This window comes from Lepus europaeus, chromosome 20 (assembly GCF_033115175.1).
Source record: "Lepus europaeus isolate LE1 chromosome 20, mLepTim1.pri, whole genome shotgun sequence".
Taxonomy (NCBI): Eukaryota; Metazoa; Chordata; class Mammalia; order Lagomorpha; family Leporidae; genus Lepus; species Lepus europaeus.
In genome coordinates, this window is record NC_084846.1 from 23,018,802 (window position 1) to 23,034,180 (window position 15,379).

General features: G+C 41.2%; 1 protein-coding gene across 1 annotated transcript in view; it reads left to right on the forward strand.

Moving 5' to 3' along the window:
• HDAC9 (histone deacetylase 9) overlaps positions 1 to 15,379 on the forward strand; it is a 528,728-nt gene that overhangs the window by 308,654 nt on the left and 204,695 nt on the right. Inside the window, exon 18 of the mRNA XM_062178443.1 lies at positions 14,743 to 14,850. Within this exon, the coding sequence (XP_062034427.1) occupies positions 14,743 to 14,850 (108 nt within the window). The remainder of the gene's footprint in view (positions 1 to 14,742; positions 14,851 to 15,379) is intronic.

Consider the following 15,379-nt stretch of genomic DNA (forward strand, 5'->3'; position numbering starts at 1 on the left):
CCAGTGGCAGGGCCTGAACAGAGAAGGGCTTGAAAAATACTGCATTTTACGTGGTTTCAATCATAGTGAATCCCTGTCAAGAAAAGCATCGCTAAAGAGTTAATTTGTTCTTGTTCATTGGTTCATTCGCTTATCAAAATTCAGTGTTTATTTATTTGAGAGGTAGAAAGATATACCAACAGAAAGATCCCATGCACTGGCTCACTCCACAAGTACCCACCATTGCTGGGATTGCACCAGGCTGAAATCAGGAGCCAGAAGCGCAATCCAACTTTCTCGCATGGGTGGCAGTAACCCCATCACTTGGGCCATCACTGCTCTCTCCTAGAGTGTGTATCAGCAGGATGCTAGAGTCATGAGCTGGGGCCAGGCATTGAACACAGGTACTCCAGTGTGAAACATGGGCATTCCAACTGGTATCTTAACCTCTCTGCTCCATCTTAATATCAAAATTTATTAAATTTCTATTACATGTCCGACTCTGAAGGCATCCAAAGCCCTGCACTTCAGGTGCTTATAATAGCTTCCATGATATGTCATTGAGAAGAGACCTATTCATCAACGAATAGGGAAAATTTTTAAAAATTTATATTAGTCTCTTTAGGGCTGCCATAATGAAATTACAAAGACTAATGGAGTTAAACAAAAGAAGCTCACTTTCTCATAGTCTGGATGCTAGCATCTCAAGATCAAGGTGTTAGCAAGTTTGGTTAATCCTAGAATCCCTTCCCTTGGTTTTATGATGGACATCTGGTGTGTTCACGTAACCTTTTCTCTGTGCATGTGCAACCGTGGTGTCTCTTTGTTGTAAGAACATTGGTCAGCATTAAGGCCCCATTCTTATGATTTCATTTAACCATGATGAACCCGTCAAAGGCCCTAGCTGTAAACAAAGTCACAGTAGGGGTTAAGGCTTCCACATAGGAAGTTTGGGAGAGCACAATCTAATCTATAGCATTCACAGTGTCTAGGGTTGACTTGGAATGGAATCTCAGCTCTTTACTTTGCCTACTATGTAATTTTGGTCAAGTTGTTGAATTTCTTAAAACTCAGTTCCTTCTTCTGTGGAAGTGACTGTGCTGCATTTGCTAGTCTACCAGGAGGAAAAAAAATGTAAGTCCTGTTTGTGAAATGCCTACTGATATCCAGTACTTAGTGGGTCTTCCAACCTCACTCCCTCCATCTCTCTTTAGAAACTGATGGAAGGTATTTATTTTTTGCTTTGTTTGGGTGACAGATTTGATCGTATTACTTCTTCCACAGAATCTATTAATAAATCACATTGTTTTCTGTTTCTGAATTTCACTACTCTTACCACTTGTATCACCACCACCAGAAGCACAGTATCTACTGGAATCTTAAGTGTTAGAATGCAGAGTTGAGAACAGGAAATGTGGACCTTTTGAAATACCTCCTGAGTGAGCGAAAGTAGTTATTGTATTTCCCATAACAAAGAAATCAGAAAGTTGGCTTGAAATTGCCATGTTGTATAATGTAAAATAGTATAAGCAACACAACAGAAAATAAAACTAAAATGTCTCAAACATTAAATGAAACAAGAAGGATGATTTTAAATGTTCTGGATCATGTTTAGGTTACCAAACCAAGATGCTGTTTGCACAATATTTGATACACAAGAGATGTTTCATTTTAAAAAAATCCAGGGGCCAGCCCCGTGGCTCACTTGGTTAATCCTTCACCTGCGGTGCTGTCATCCCATATGGGCACCGGTTCTAGTCCCGGTTGCTCCTCTTCCAGTACAGCTCTCTGCTGGGACCCGGGAAAGCAGTAGAAGATGGCCCAAGTGCTTGGGCCCTGCACCTGCATGGGAGACCAGGAGAAACCTGGCTCCTGGCATCGGATCAGCACGGTGCGCCGGCTGCGGCGCACTGGCCACAGTGGCCATTGTGGGGTGAACCAATGGAAAAGGAAGACCTTTCTCTCTGTCTCTCTCTCTCACTGTCCACTCTGCCTGTCCAAAAAAAAAAAGATAGAAGAAAAAAAAACGGCGACTTCCTCTCCTTACAAAGAGCCCAGTGACTTTGCTTGACTCCTGACTTGTCACATCAGTGAGCTGCATGTTGTGAACCAGATTTTAGATCATTTCTTGCTTTAAACGCAAAATGGAACCCCTGAAAAATATGAAGGTTCTGACAGGCCCCATGGAAGCCACCAAAGGAATTCATTCACCTCCACTTTTTGGAAAGACCTATTTTGAGTGCAGTGGAGGATGGCCCAAGTCCTTGGACCCCTGCACCCGCATGGGAGACCAGGAGGAAGCACCTGGCTCCTGGCTTCGGATTGGCGCAGCGCCAGCCGTGGTGGCCATTTGGGGGGGTGAACCAATGGAAGGAAGACCTTTCTCTCTGTCTTTCTCTCTCACTGTCTAACTCTGCCTGTCAAATAAAAACAAATTAAAAAAAGTAAAAAATCCATTTCACCAGATACAATGCCAAAGTTAAAAAAAGAAAAAAAGCCAGTTAATTTCTTTCACAGTTTGACTTTTATACAATATGCCTCAAATGGCACAGGAGCCATACTATGGTAGAAAACCTGTGCCTTTGCTGAGTCTGGTGTCTGCCAGCAGGCTTCTAGGGGCATCTGACCATTAGTTAAGCTGAAACTCAATTATTCAGAAGTGCCCCGTGTTGCTAGCAGCAGCTTAGTGTAGCAGTGAAAGCTAACCCAACTGTGCAGGACTGGGTGAGTGAGGAGTGTTTAGTTGCCCGGGTTTCAGGGTGAAATGTTCAAAGCATCTGAGGAAGAGTCATGTAGCATATTAACCACGCATGGGACATATGAAACACGTTTTGTTAATGGGCAAAATAGTATTATATTTAACTCTGGGAATGTTTCCGAAAGGAATCAGCAAGCTGCCTTTAGATTATAACAAGGAGCCTGTGCTTAAATTCCTTTTCTTCTGAGTCATTCCCTTTCCATTTTAAATACCTCCACATCCACTTTCAGGACAGGTAGCTTAATCTCTATCACGTGCGGCTTTTGGAGCATTAGCTTTGTTTCCAGTGCCAATGGTTAAACTATGCTGGATGTGCTTGGAACAGCCTGCAAAGGCCGGCATTCATTCAGGAAACTCCAGTTGAACTAGATCCATATGTTGCCTGAAAAAAGTGTAGCTTTCTGATTGGAGGTGGTTTCTGGCTTCCAGCATTATCACAGATGATTTTTGTTCTTTGATGTGCTACTAAAGAGAAAGTAATGCTAGAACTAAAACTCTGGGATTTTTTTTTCTTAGTTAACATTTATTGAGAGTTTACTAGGTCCAGCATTGCACTGCATTAAGTTAAGCACTTTACACACATGGGCTAATTTAATGCTAACCGTAGTCCCAGGAGGAAGGCGGTATTGTCTCCATTTATCTTAGGACTTGGGTCAGTTAATGAACTTTTCCCAACTTCAACAGTTTGCAAGTGGGAATACAGGTTTTTCAAAGTCTCTAACTCTCAAGTCAAAAAGAGAAATAAGGTGTTTTGCAGTTATCATCTGTGATGCCCTTGTCAGTGGTACCATCTGAAAGAATGGGGCTTCATAGGGGAGGTCTCTCCAGAGACTGATTCCTTCTAATACTCATTAAAATGCATTTTAGAAATCCAGGAATGTCTCCGAATCCTGAAGTGACAGAAATTGCTGTGTACAAATCATTGGTGTGCTCCTAGAAAAGTTATTGGTAGGAGTCATTCCCTCTTGGTACAAATTACATGGATGGGATTGATTTATTAATACAGATTCCTAAAACACGTTTCCAATTTACTTCTGGATTCACCTTTTCATTTTATCCCTTTTTCTCAGAGTTTTAACCAGTTTGGAAAGGAAGCCTGTTCCCTGTGAATTTAATGCTTCTCCAATTATTATGGGGTAAAGGACAAGATTTTGTGTACTTTTGTTTTATTTTCCATCTGTCATAGAGCAATATTTTTATAAAATTCAATAAAGGCAAATTACTTAAAATGAGATACAAAAGGCACTCAAAATGAAAACCCCAATTATTTTTCATTAGTTTCAGCATTCCACATTCCAGTCTTAGCTTCAGGTAGGGTCTGGAATTCTTTATGCATGTACCTCCTTGCGTTGAAGTGGTTACTGTATCCCTGTACCCTTCCCTGAGAAGTTTCCTCGGGTTAAGCTTCCATGGTTGCCACAAGGGAAGCAGCCCAGCTACTTCCTCTGAGATATTTTTGCTTTTTCTGCCTTAGAGTTTTCAAACTTTGTGTAAAAATAAATTACCCAGGACAGCAAAAGTTATGCATTGGCAGACCAGGAGCTATATTCATTCAGCACACAGATTGGTTTCTTTTAGCCTGGCTGGGAATATTTTTGAAGTGAATTCTTGTCAATAGTTAAGATTGAAAAAATTGCACTGGAGAAGACAATATCTAGGACTGCCAGTGAAATACCACACCATCATTTCCTTATGATAAAATTGGTTAGATCTCAGTAGCCACTATCTTTTAGACAAAAACTCAGACACTCAAAATCAACCAGAGTCCCATGCAGGGTAATCCCTGCGTCCTATGATTACATCACCTATATGACCTCAGGTATTGTTTGAACACATTGGCTACTGCTTTAGCCCGAATTGTCATCCCTGCTATATGCAACTCTCTCCAGACTCTGGGTTTTTTTTTTTTTGTTTATTTTTGCTTTGTCCATAATTGTGGACTCCACTTGTCCCAATAGGTTGATATTGATCAACCAATCCCTTTAATACCAAGAAAAGTTCTTACATTCTAGTTAACATTTAATTTATTCTTGTTCCAGATTACAGGGGAAATATTATTATTTTGCTATTTTTAAAGTATAAGTTACTCAACAGTGTATATTATCCAGAGATGCTTAAATGGATGGCTAATTAACTCACTTAGAAGAACTCAGGTTATTTTGTGCAGTTCCAATCACATTTTTTACTCTGATGGTCATTTTGATGTGGTCAATCTCAGAATGACCCAATAAAAAGACAAAGAAAAGTGAAAGACATTAGGTGCTTGCTCAGTAGTTTTGGAGAAGCACAAAGGTCACTGAATAAAGGGGACACTCAGGAAACATCTTCATGTTTTTGCTAAATCCTGAGTTGGTCTTGAAGTTTTATAATTTTAATTTGTGTTTCTTATTCAGAGTTGGATAAAGACACACTGGAAGATCTGCATCACAGGAAACAAACAATTAAAAGGAAGAGGGCATTCATCAAATTTTCCTTATTTTAATGAAATACTTGAGAAAACTCACTTATAAAGAAAAACGGCTTATTTTGACTTGTAGTTCTGGAGATCCTCAATCCAAGATAAGGCCCCACAGGTCTGGCATCCAATGGTGATGTTCTTGGGCAGAGTCCCAGGGTGGTGCAGTGCACCACATAGCACAAGGGAGTAGGCTTGTCTGTGCCTTTGTGTTCATGGCCCCACCCTAATGATCCAGTCTAATCCAAACACTTCCCAAAGGCCCCATCTTTAGACACTGTATTTAGATTAAGTGCCCACGCTTTTATTGCCATTAACCTAAGACTTTGGAGAACAAACCTTTAATATGTGGGCTTTTGAGGGATATTCAACTTGCAAACTGGTATCCAAACCCCAACAATGGGAAGGGTGGGCTTCCTCAGAAAAGGAGGCTATGTATTTTCACTCAACAAAATGAGTCACAGCTGATGGAAAGCATCTGTCTCCAGCTCATCGCATGTGTAAGCACAAACTCAACATTCTCATGAACTACCATTTCTCAAGAGCCTGGCTTTTGGTAGATAGAGAGTGCCTAATTTTTTTGTTTTGTTTTGTTTTGTATGGACCCCCATAATTTTATGATGCAAGTTGGTCTTTTAGTTTACACTGATATTATATTAATTATTTCTTTTTGAAATCACTGAAATATCTTGTGGTATCTTTCATTGATGTATTAAATGAGCCCAGAATGAAAGAATCAGAAGAACTATGAAGAAATTTTCCTGGATCTGCCATGAATACCCATGAAACTTAAGAAACCAAGGGTAGAACAATGCTTAAAAATAAGTCTATAGCAGCTTTGATTCTGTTACATAGAACTATTTGGACAAATTTAGGGAAAGAACAATGTTAGTACAAATTATCCTAAATACAAAGCAACAGCTCATGTACAACTTGTAAAGGGCAATAATGAAGATATAAATATAAACATAATGCCTCTCTCCCCTTTCTCCTTAATCTCTAGCCTCCTTGTGCACTTTCTCTTTTTGCCTCTCCTTTATTTTGCTATATTTCCCTCTTATCCCTGCCCAATTCAGTAAAAGACTTAAAGCAATTTTCAAAGCAAACTAACTTAAGCAATGTTTTTTTTTTTTTTTAAGTAGGTGTGGTGATGACTCCAAAGTGAAAATACAGTGATGAGATTTATGTGCTGTGGTCATTGTGACTTTTACTAGAAAAGGATCACAAATTTGGCTTTGAAAATTTCTGTCAACCTCTGTGGAAGGAGGTGCTATAATTTCTAAGTTTCTCAGTGTTTCAAGGGCAAGATTTCTCAACGTTGGCATAACAGACGTTTGAACGAGAGAGTTCTTTGGTCAGGTCTGTCCTGTTATGTTGTAGGATGTTTAACAGCCTTTGTGAATTCTACTCATTAGACACCAGAAGCATGCTCCCCGGACGCTAGTCGTCACTACAAAAAATGTCCCCAGAAATTGTCAAATGACCCCTGAGAGGCAAAATCACCCTTGTTGAGAACCACTGCTGCAGCAAAATGGCAAACAGATTATGACATTCAAGGAAATCCCAACTCTTACAGGAACAACTTGTAGCATTTGATTTTCTGAATATTTTGAAAATTTTAATAGAAGTGCTGTACTTTTAAAGAGAAGAAATTTATGGAGATCTTAGTTAATAGGAGACTCTCTAGATTCTACTAGAATGATTACAATCTGTTTTTCAAAAGTGATTTTATTAAACTCTTGGATTTTGATTTTACCAGCATGAACATCAATATGAGTAAATAGCTCGGGCTCTTTGAGTTCTTGTTTCAGCTCCTCTAATCAGTAATCGAAGAAGTTGTCTTTCATATCCCAAAACGTAATAATACCTATGTATATCAATGATATCCTTAAGAAATGTGTGAGTTAGTAGAGGCAGAGAGCTTTGCACAGTGCCTGGATCTTAATAAGTACTCAATGTCCATTGGATGATGGTGGCTATTATTCTTTCTAAATTATAGATTACAGAACTTTATGGAGTAGGGAGGAATATATAATAAAACTGAAGAACATGAGTAGTTCATCTTAGTGTTCATCACTTTCTTTGTATATTTCCAGGCTAGGCCTTTGAGTGAATGCAGTCACATTTCTACTATTGGTGATCCATAGCATTAACACTGCTATGGAACACTTCAATGCTCCTCCTCATTATTACCTCTTGATCTCTGTTGCTGGAGAGATTGCAGCATGGTCTTCTTGCAGATATGAAGGGTAATAGTATTCCACAGTGGCTAAGAGTTTTATAAGCCGGCTTGTTACTGCTGCCTTATTGGCCCTTACTCTTCTCCCTATAAAAGTTCCTCATAAGCCGGCGCCGCGGCTCACTAGGCTAATCCTCCGCCTTGCGGCGCCGGCACCCCGGGTTCTAGTCCCGGTCGGGGCACCGATCCTGTCCCGGTTGCCCCTCTTCCAGGCCAGCTCTCTGCTGTGGCCAGGGAGTGCAGTGGAGGATGGCCCAAGTGTTTGGGCTCTGCACCCCATGGGAGACCAGGAGAAGCACCTGGCTCCTGCCATCGGAACAGCGCGGTGCGCCGGCCGCAGCGCGCTACCGCGGCGGCCATTGGAGGGTGAACCAACGGCAAAAAGGAAGACCTTTCTCTCTGTCTCTCTCTCTCACTGTCCACTCTGCCTGTCAAAAATTTAAAAAAAAAAAAAAGTTCCTCATAGAGAATGCACCTTTCTATTATTTTAGAAACTCCAGGTAATAGCTAATAGGAATAATGCCATATGTGTCTGAATATAAGATTTTTGCCCATCTCCTGTTTTGTCTCTCCCTCCCTCCCCTTTCATTCCTTCCTGATTTCCTTCCTCCCCTTCTGGGCACTCCTGATGCAGGTTATTGATGCAGGCTGGGATCTTCACATTTCAGATATTCTGCATTCTCTTGAGATCCACAGACAGAGAAGATACCTCTTTCCCTCTTTTATAGTTATAATTTTTTCAAATTGATAGAGAAATGTTCATTATCATTTTTAAAAAAATGTTTTTATTCATTTGAGAGGTAATGAGATGAGGGGGAATGGGTGCTTGAGGCAGATATACATAATACAGAGAGAGGGGCAGATAGCTTCCATCTACTGGTTTGCTCCCCAAATGCTCACAATGGCAGATAGAAGCCAAGAATGATGAACTCAATACTGGTCCTCCATTGTGATTGGTAAGGATCTACCTATTTGGGGCATCATTCATGCCTCTTAGGGTCTGCATTAGAGGAAGCTGGAGTCAGGTGCCAGAACTGGGAATTGACCCCAGGCACTCCAATATGGCATGTGGCATCCTCATGGGTCAAGCTCTTATGATGCTCAACCTAAACCATTGCTCCACCATATCTCACCAAACTCATTTGTTCAGTTCCATGGGGAGACTTGGTGTGGGGCGGCCTCACCTAATATTTCTGAACTGCAGTTTTAGGTACGTGCTAGATTCAGCTGCTCCTACGTGGTTATAAAAGTGCTTTGAACTTTGGGGGATCTGTTTTGAAATTGAGAGATTTTAATTCTGGCAAGAAAGTATGGCTTCTGTGAGTACTGTAGTCAGCAGACTTCTAAAACAGCCTTTGTGTTTTGTACATTAAATGCGTTCTTAGAAATATTTTGAAAGCTTAAAGCTTACTGTTTTTAGAGTGACACATAAACAAGATTCCAGAGGAATTGTGAGGTGCAATAGGTTGGTTATTGCCATGCTAATTGTAACTAGAGCCCAGTAGTCTGTGTGCATAGCAGCATGTCCTAGGAGATTTGTGTCCAGAATCCTGGCCAGATTTTTTTTTCCTGCCAGTTGGCAGAATAAATTCATGACCTTGAAAATGAAACATGACATTATTCATTCTCCCTTAGATATGTAATGAGTATGTCATTTCTTCTTTCTCCCTATGGCACTGATCTTCTCCACTTCCATGATTTGCCATGTCAATCCCCAGGTTTCAACAGCCTCTTTCCTATTTAAAACTTCTGTATGTGTGCAACATCAACTCATTATAGGACTCTGTGATGGTTCAGTCTCTCAGACTGCTCTCCAAAGATGGTGTCTGTACACCTGAAGGGATCCTTGAATCCTGGGATGCTTGAATTTCAATGTCAAACTCCCAACACCTGCAGAATGTTCCTGATCTCACAGCTTTGAAGCTGAGGTTGGCAACTCGTTCACTCCTGATTTCTCATTTCTCTGCTGACTGTAGCTTGGATGGCTTCTTAGATTGCAGCAGCCTGACCCTGGGTTTCCCTGAGCCTCTGCCACAGGTTCTGTAGTTGGTCCATTTCATAGATTTGCCCATAGTGTACCCCTTGGGGGGCTGTAGGAACTTGAGGCTTCCATTCCCATGCCCCAGGATCCCAGAGCATCTTAGAAATGCTTCTGTCTGACCTTCCAGACTGTAGTCTTAGGTAATGCTTGCAGTGTATTTAGTGTGAACATGACTGCAAAAGTCCCAGGATCCCAAAAGTGAATCAGAACAAAGACTCATAACCATTTTATGAACCTATCAAAAGCATTTTCCTCTCTTGTTTCTGCACATACTACTTTCTGCTTCCCCTGCGTCTTGCTCCTCCTGGGTCTGTCTTTCTCCAAACTCTTAGGACCACAAAGGGTGGTATTTAGGTTTTTCTCCCTCTCATTGTATCCTATATGTAACTCTGTCTGCAAGCCACATGCCTGGTTGTCACAGGAAAAAAGTATCTCTTCTCCTCATGATCATTTTAAAAAGCAGAGAGAGTACTCTGTTGATGCTATCACAAACATAAAACTGTAACCTGACACATCCAGGCTGACTTCTTCCTATGCAATGGAATTTTGACAAAAAAAAAAAAAATCCCCTTCTACCACAAAATCTGGATTTTTATGCATTTTGATATAAAATCCTACTTCAACTGTTATTTTATTTACCTTTATTTTCTATTGATCTTAATTTTCCTTTCAGCTCATGTATCTTACCCCCAATCATGTGGATGCACATCTCCGTCTCTCTGTCACACACACAAACACACACACACACTGCACACACACTCACCAGGAAGAAAACTAAATTAGGGTTGACAGATGAAGGAGTTCATTTCCATGAAAAGAAAAGTGATAAAGCAAATCTTTCTTCAAAAATATAAAAGTTCAGCCGGCCCAACGGCTCAATAGGCTAATCCTCCGCCTGCGGTGCCAGCACCCCAGGTTCTAGACCCAGTCGGGGTGCCGGATTCTGTCCCAGTTGCTCCTCTTCCTGTCCAGCTCTCTGCTGTGGCTCAGGGAGTGCAGTGGAGGATGGTCCAAGTGCTTGGGCCCTGCACCCGCAAGGGAGACCAGGAGAAAGACCTGGCTCCTGGCTAAGGATCAGCGTGGTGCACCGACCGCAGCGCGCCGGCCACAGCGGCCATTGTGGGGTGAACCAACAGAAAAAGGAAGACCTTTCTCTCTGTCTCTCTCTCTCATTGTCCACTCTGCTTGTCAAAAAATAAAAAAAAATAATAGTTCTGCTTTTAAGAATTTCCTAGTATATCTTGACTTTAGCAATATCTTCGTAACAAGCTGTTGTGGTCAGCAGCACTGCTCCTTTCTCTACTGCTATTACTTTCTTGATTTCCTAGCTTCCTTTGTTACATCTTACTTTGTCTTTCATATCCTGGACCACCCTGTGCCACTGTCAACATCAAACCCTGTCTTCTGATAGTTCTGGTGTATACTTCTACCATTATTGTGTTGCCATTTCTGATTCTCAATCCTGTTGAGATTCACCTAGCTCACTTGAATTCTTCTGGCTCCTTTTCCTTCCCTTCTAGGCCCCAAGTATCTATTCCATGCCAATAACCAACATCAATTAATGGACTCAACCATTCTCTCTTAGTGAGTTTTTCTTCTGTGGTCAATAAATCCTGCACCAGATGAAATCTCAGATGGAGGTGACCTTCTTAATGCTATCATTAATATAGGGAGATATTTTGGCCAAGCTCTCCAACCAATAAGAGGGCCACAGAGGGGCCCTCTTATTTTTTACCACTAGAAAGGCAAGAAATGAAAGTATCATCTCTTACTGTGAAAAGGATTATAATTGGACTCATGACCCATACACCCTGTTTTATCATAGGAACTCTTATAAAACTGTATCATGGAAAATTTATATGGGTAGCTTTTGGTTGTCAGTTTGTCCCTGAAACACCATTTAGAACACAATGTTTGGGAAAATATCCTTATGAACTGATTACAAACAAGCTTTAGGGATATGACTTTTCAGTGGACTGAACTGAGTCCTTCTCCCCTTAAAATGTGGAAGTCCACAGCCCTAATGTGATTCTATTTGATAGGACTTTTAGAAAGTAATTGAGGTTAAAAGAGATCATAAGGGACCATAGGCGGTCAGAGCAGAAAGGTGGGCCTCAAGAAGAGAGCCCTTTCCCAGGAACCAGATGGGCTGGAACCTTGATCTTGGACTCACTTCACCTCCAGAGCAGTGAGAAGTAGATTGCTGTTGTTTCAGCCACTGAGCCTATGGCATTTTCATGTCATAAACTCAAAATTCAACACAATTCACATTGATGAGCAGATTGTATCCACAAACCTTGATCATTATCACTTTTTTACCTACAAACTAACTGTATGTAACTTGTAGGTTGAAGTGGTATTTGAATAACTTTTCTAAGATTTATTTTATTATTTGAAATATAGACTGACAGAAGAGAGAGAGAGGGAGGGGGAAAGAAATCTTTCATCTACTGGTTCACTCCCCAAATGGTTGTAATGGCCAGAGCTGGGCCAGGCTGAAGCCAGCAGCCTAGAAGTCCAGCTGTGTTTCCCACATGGGTGCAGGGGTGCAAACACTTGGGCCATCTTGCACTGCTCTCCCAGAAGCATTATCAGGGAGCTGGTTCCTTCAGAGCATCCAAGACTCAATCTGCAGTTCTGATATTTAGTTCCAAGTGGTTTCTTAACCAGCTATGCCACAGTGTCAGCCAAGATTTTGTTCGTCTGTTTGTTTAAAAGTAAATGAAGGGATGATGAATCCCATAGATTACTGAAGAGAAACTGGGGGAAAACTTGATGAACCTGGGTCAGAACCTCCAGCATCTTTGAGAACAATAACCTTATAATATTAAAGTCTCTAATAATGGAAGTCAAAAAGATACTAAATAAATGTTAGCTTAACTGAAACAAAATTGTCTTGGTCAGTACACACTTATACACCAAGTTAATGACAGAGACACAACGTATTCTTTCTGCAAGAATGCTTGCAGGAATATGGACAAGCAGGTGGATTTCAATAAAGGTATTTCTGACTACCAAGTGCACCTTGATGTTATGCTGAAAGAAATATTGTTCTTGGCTGCTGGGATGTTTTTGTAATAAAACGAAGTGCTTGTAATTTTTGGAAGGAAATTTGCCATCACTTTAAGAAATGCAGAAAGAATTAAAGCCTACAATGTATTCCAATGTCAAGGAAGAAGGTGTTAGGGATTCTATGTGGTTTTGATTCATCAACGAAGTCTTTGGGGCTTTAATGACTTGCTTTATATTTGTTTGCTTTGCTGAATATTTAGAATCTGATCAATTCAGGTGTTTCCTTAGCAGTAATAGCTCTGCAGTGGAGTGAAAACTGATTATAAACCCACGCAGCTTAATGAAAATGTTGGGTTTTGCTTTTCAGTGTACAACCTGAAGCTCAAATAACTACTTCTGCTGGTTCAGCATACAAGAAAATTTCAATTTAGAGGTCAAATGATTAGTTCCCAGTGTCCATTTTAATGATGCCTTCTCTCTGCAGCAGATGTGTTGACTGTAAGGGTGTTGGCCGTGAAACAGCTGAAGGCCCTGAGAAAGCACAGTTTCTTCAGGAGTTGTAGAAAGGCAAGGTGATGGGGTCAGAGGTCATGTGAGGGACTTAGGACCAGCTGACCAGCCTCTTCAGTCACAATGTACTCACTTAGTAAACACTTTGTAGCCCTCTGCTACGTGGTAGGCAGCACAAAATGCGGGTAATGGTAACCAAAATAGGAGTACCTGAACTGTGGTTGTCACTTACTCATTTACGCTCCAGAAAAATGGCCCCATAGATGGTACTTTAAGAAAAGTTGGCATTTTCACAGGCAAGGAAACCGCAGCTCAAAATAGTAATTAAATTGCCCAATGTCACTCAGGCTTTAATGATTAAAGCCATGATTTCACCCCAACAACTATACTGTTGATTAGAGACTCTTAATTTTCGTGTGTGTATTCATTTATTATTCTTATTTATTATTTACTCATTGTTCTTGATAGCATATGAATTGGCAGAGACCTCATAAGAAGAGATGTGAAAATATACATTATGAATATGCATTACTGTTTTTTTAGTGTTTGTTTCCTGTGATCAGGCCACTTGAATTTCATTTTCATTTTTTTAAAGTTGATTAATATATGGGATATTCCAGCTTTTGACCCATTTGGGAAGTCATGACATTTACACAATCAAAATCCTTTTATTTTATTGCCTAATACTTCAAATAGTTTTTGTGCCTTAAAATTAGAGGTTTCTTATACTGTCATGTTTATATTATAAAATATTTATGCATCAAATATGTAACGTAGGTGATCGTTAGAAACCACTACTGTTGCATGTTTTATGTCTTATTATTTGCATGGGTTTTAAATACTGTGCATCAAAATAAATGGACCTTTTGATTCCGATTTGCACAGTTTGAAGTGCCCTTATGTATGTTCTCTTATAATATACATGAAAATGAATAAAAAGCATTTTAGAAAAGAAATGCTAGTATATTGGTGCATACTTTGTTTTGATAATCATGTTCTCTAGTGCAGCAGCAATCCATATGTTTTACAGGCCTATCCCGACTTCATCACACTGAAACCAGCTGGCAAACTGTACCAGGTGGTAGAAATCCTCAGCTTCCACCTTGAAAATCCAGTCACTCCTTGCAGTTTGCTGGTGTTCATGTTATGAGTGTGAGGATCACACTCTCCTTCCCTGCAGTTACAGGGGCTGCTCTGTGGTTGCTACTTCCTCCTTTCGGCTACCGCTACCTGCCGCCTAATTGTCTTTGGCTCCCTAGAAACCTGCAGGCAGAGAGGTATTTAAATTCTCCCCCTCTAGCACCTGCAAATCCGATTTTAATGTATAATTAAGTGCTCTTGGTTTCTCCTCTGTCTACTACTGGGGCCTGGTTTCTTGCAGGTCTGTACTGAGGCCAGACCCGGCCTATGTAATGCTGTTTGTAATGAGAAATCTAAACAGGGAATGGCAGTGAGGCATGGCAGGAATGTGTTTCCATTGGAGAAGTCACTGTAGAGAAAAAGCATAAGCAAAGCCATGTCCAGAAGGCCTGTTGTGCTGGCCAAGACGGAAGACTACTGTTATTGTACATAGGCGGTTACCCTGCCAGCCCTTCCTCACAGATTTGCTTTCTCTCCCTACTCCCCTCCCCCGACTCCCCTGCCTACTCCGTCCTTCCCTTTGCTTTCACTTTCTTCTTCTTCTCTCTCTCCCTCCCTTCCTCTCTCTCTCTCTTTCCCTCCCTGGACTCTGCCGACTGTTTGCTCAGGTGGACACTGACACCGTTTGGAATGAGCTGCACTCGTCCGGCGCGGCGCGCATGGCTGTTGGCTGTGTCATCGAGCTGGCTTCCAAAGTGGCCTCAGGAGAGCTGAAGGTGAGGTCTGGGTTGCATGAAGTGTGGGAACTCCAGAGAAGAAACCGAAGCAGAGATGTTATTACTGGGGAGTTGCGGGGAGTGTGGTGCGGTGATTAAAGGAGAGAGCTGAAGGGGAGAAGGCAGGCGGATGGCCGCTGAGGTGTGATAATCACTCGTCTGGAGGTAGAGAGTAGCTGATCCAACTCGCAGGGCCTTCCTCTTCTCCAGAATATTCTGTGGTCAGGGCTCTCTGTGTTTTTAAGACCATAGAAATGGGGAGACCAACCATGGTCCAAGTTAAAAATACCCTTAGTATATACAGATCTGTCATGCCATCCTGGCACTCTCCTTTGAAGCGATTTAAAAAATATGATGACTGAATAGAATATATAAGCTCCAAATACCACCCAGGGAGAAGGAGGGGGAGAAAGGTAAATACCAGCCGTGAAGGCTCCGGGAGGAAGAAGGAAATTGTTGATTAGGAGGGTAATGATCCAAAGTATGTTTTTCCATGAAAGAGCTTCAAAAAGGAGCTATGCTTTATTGT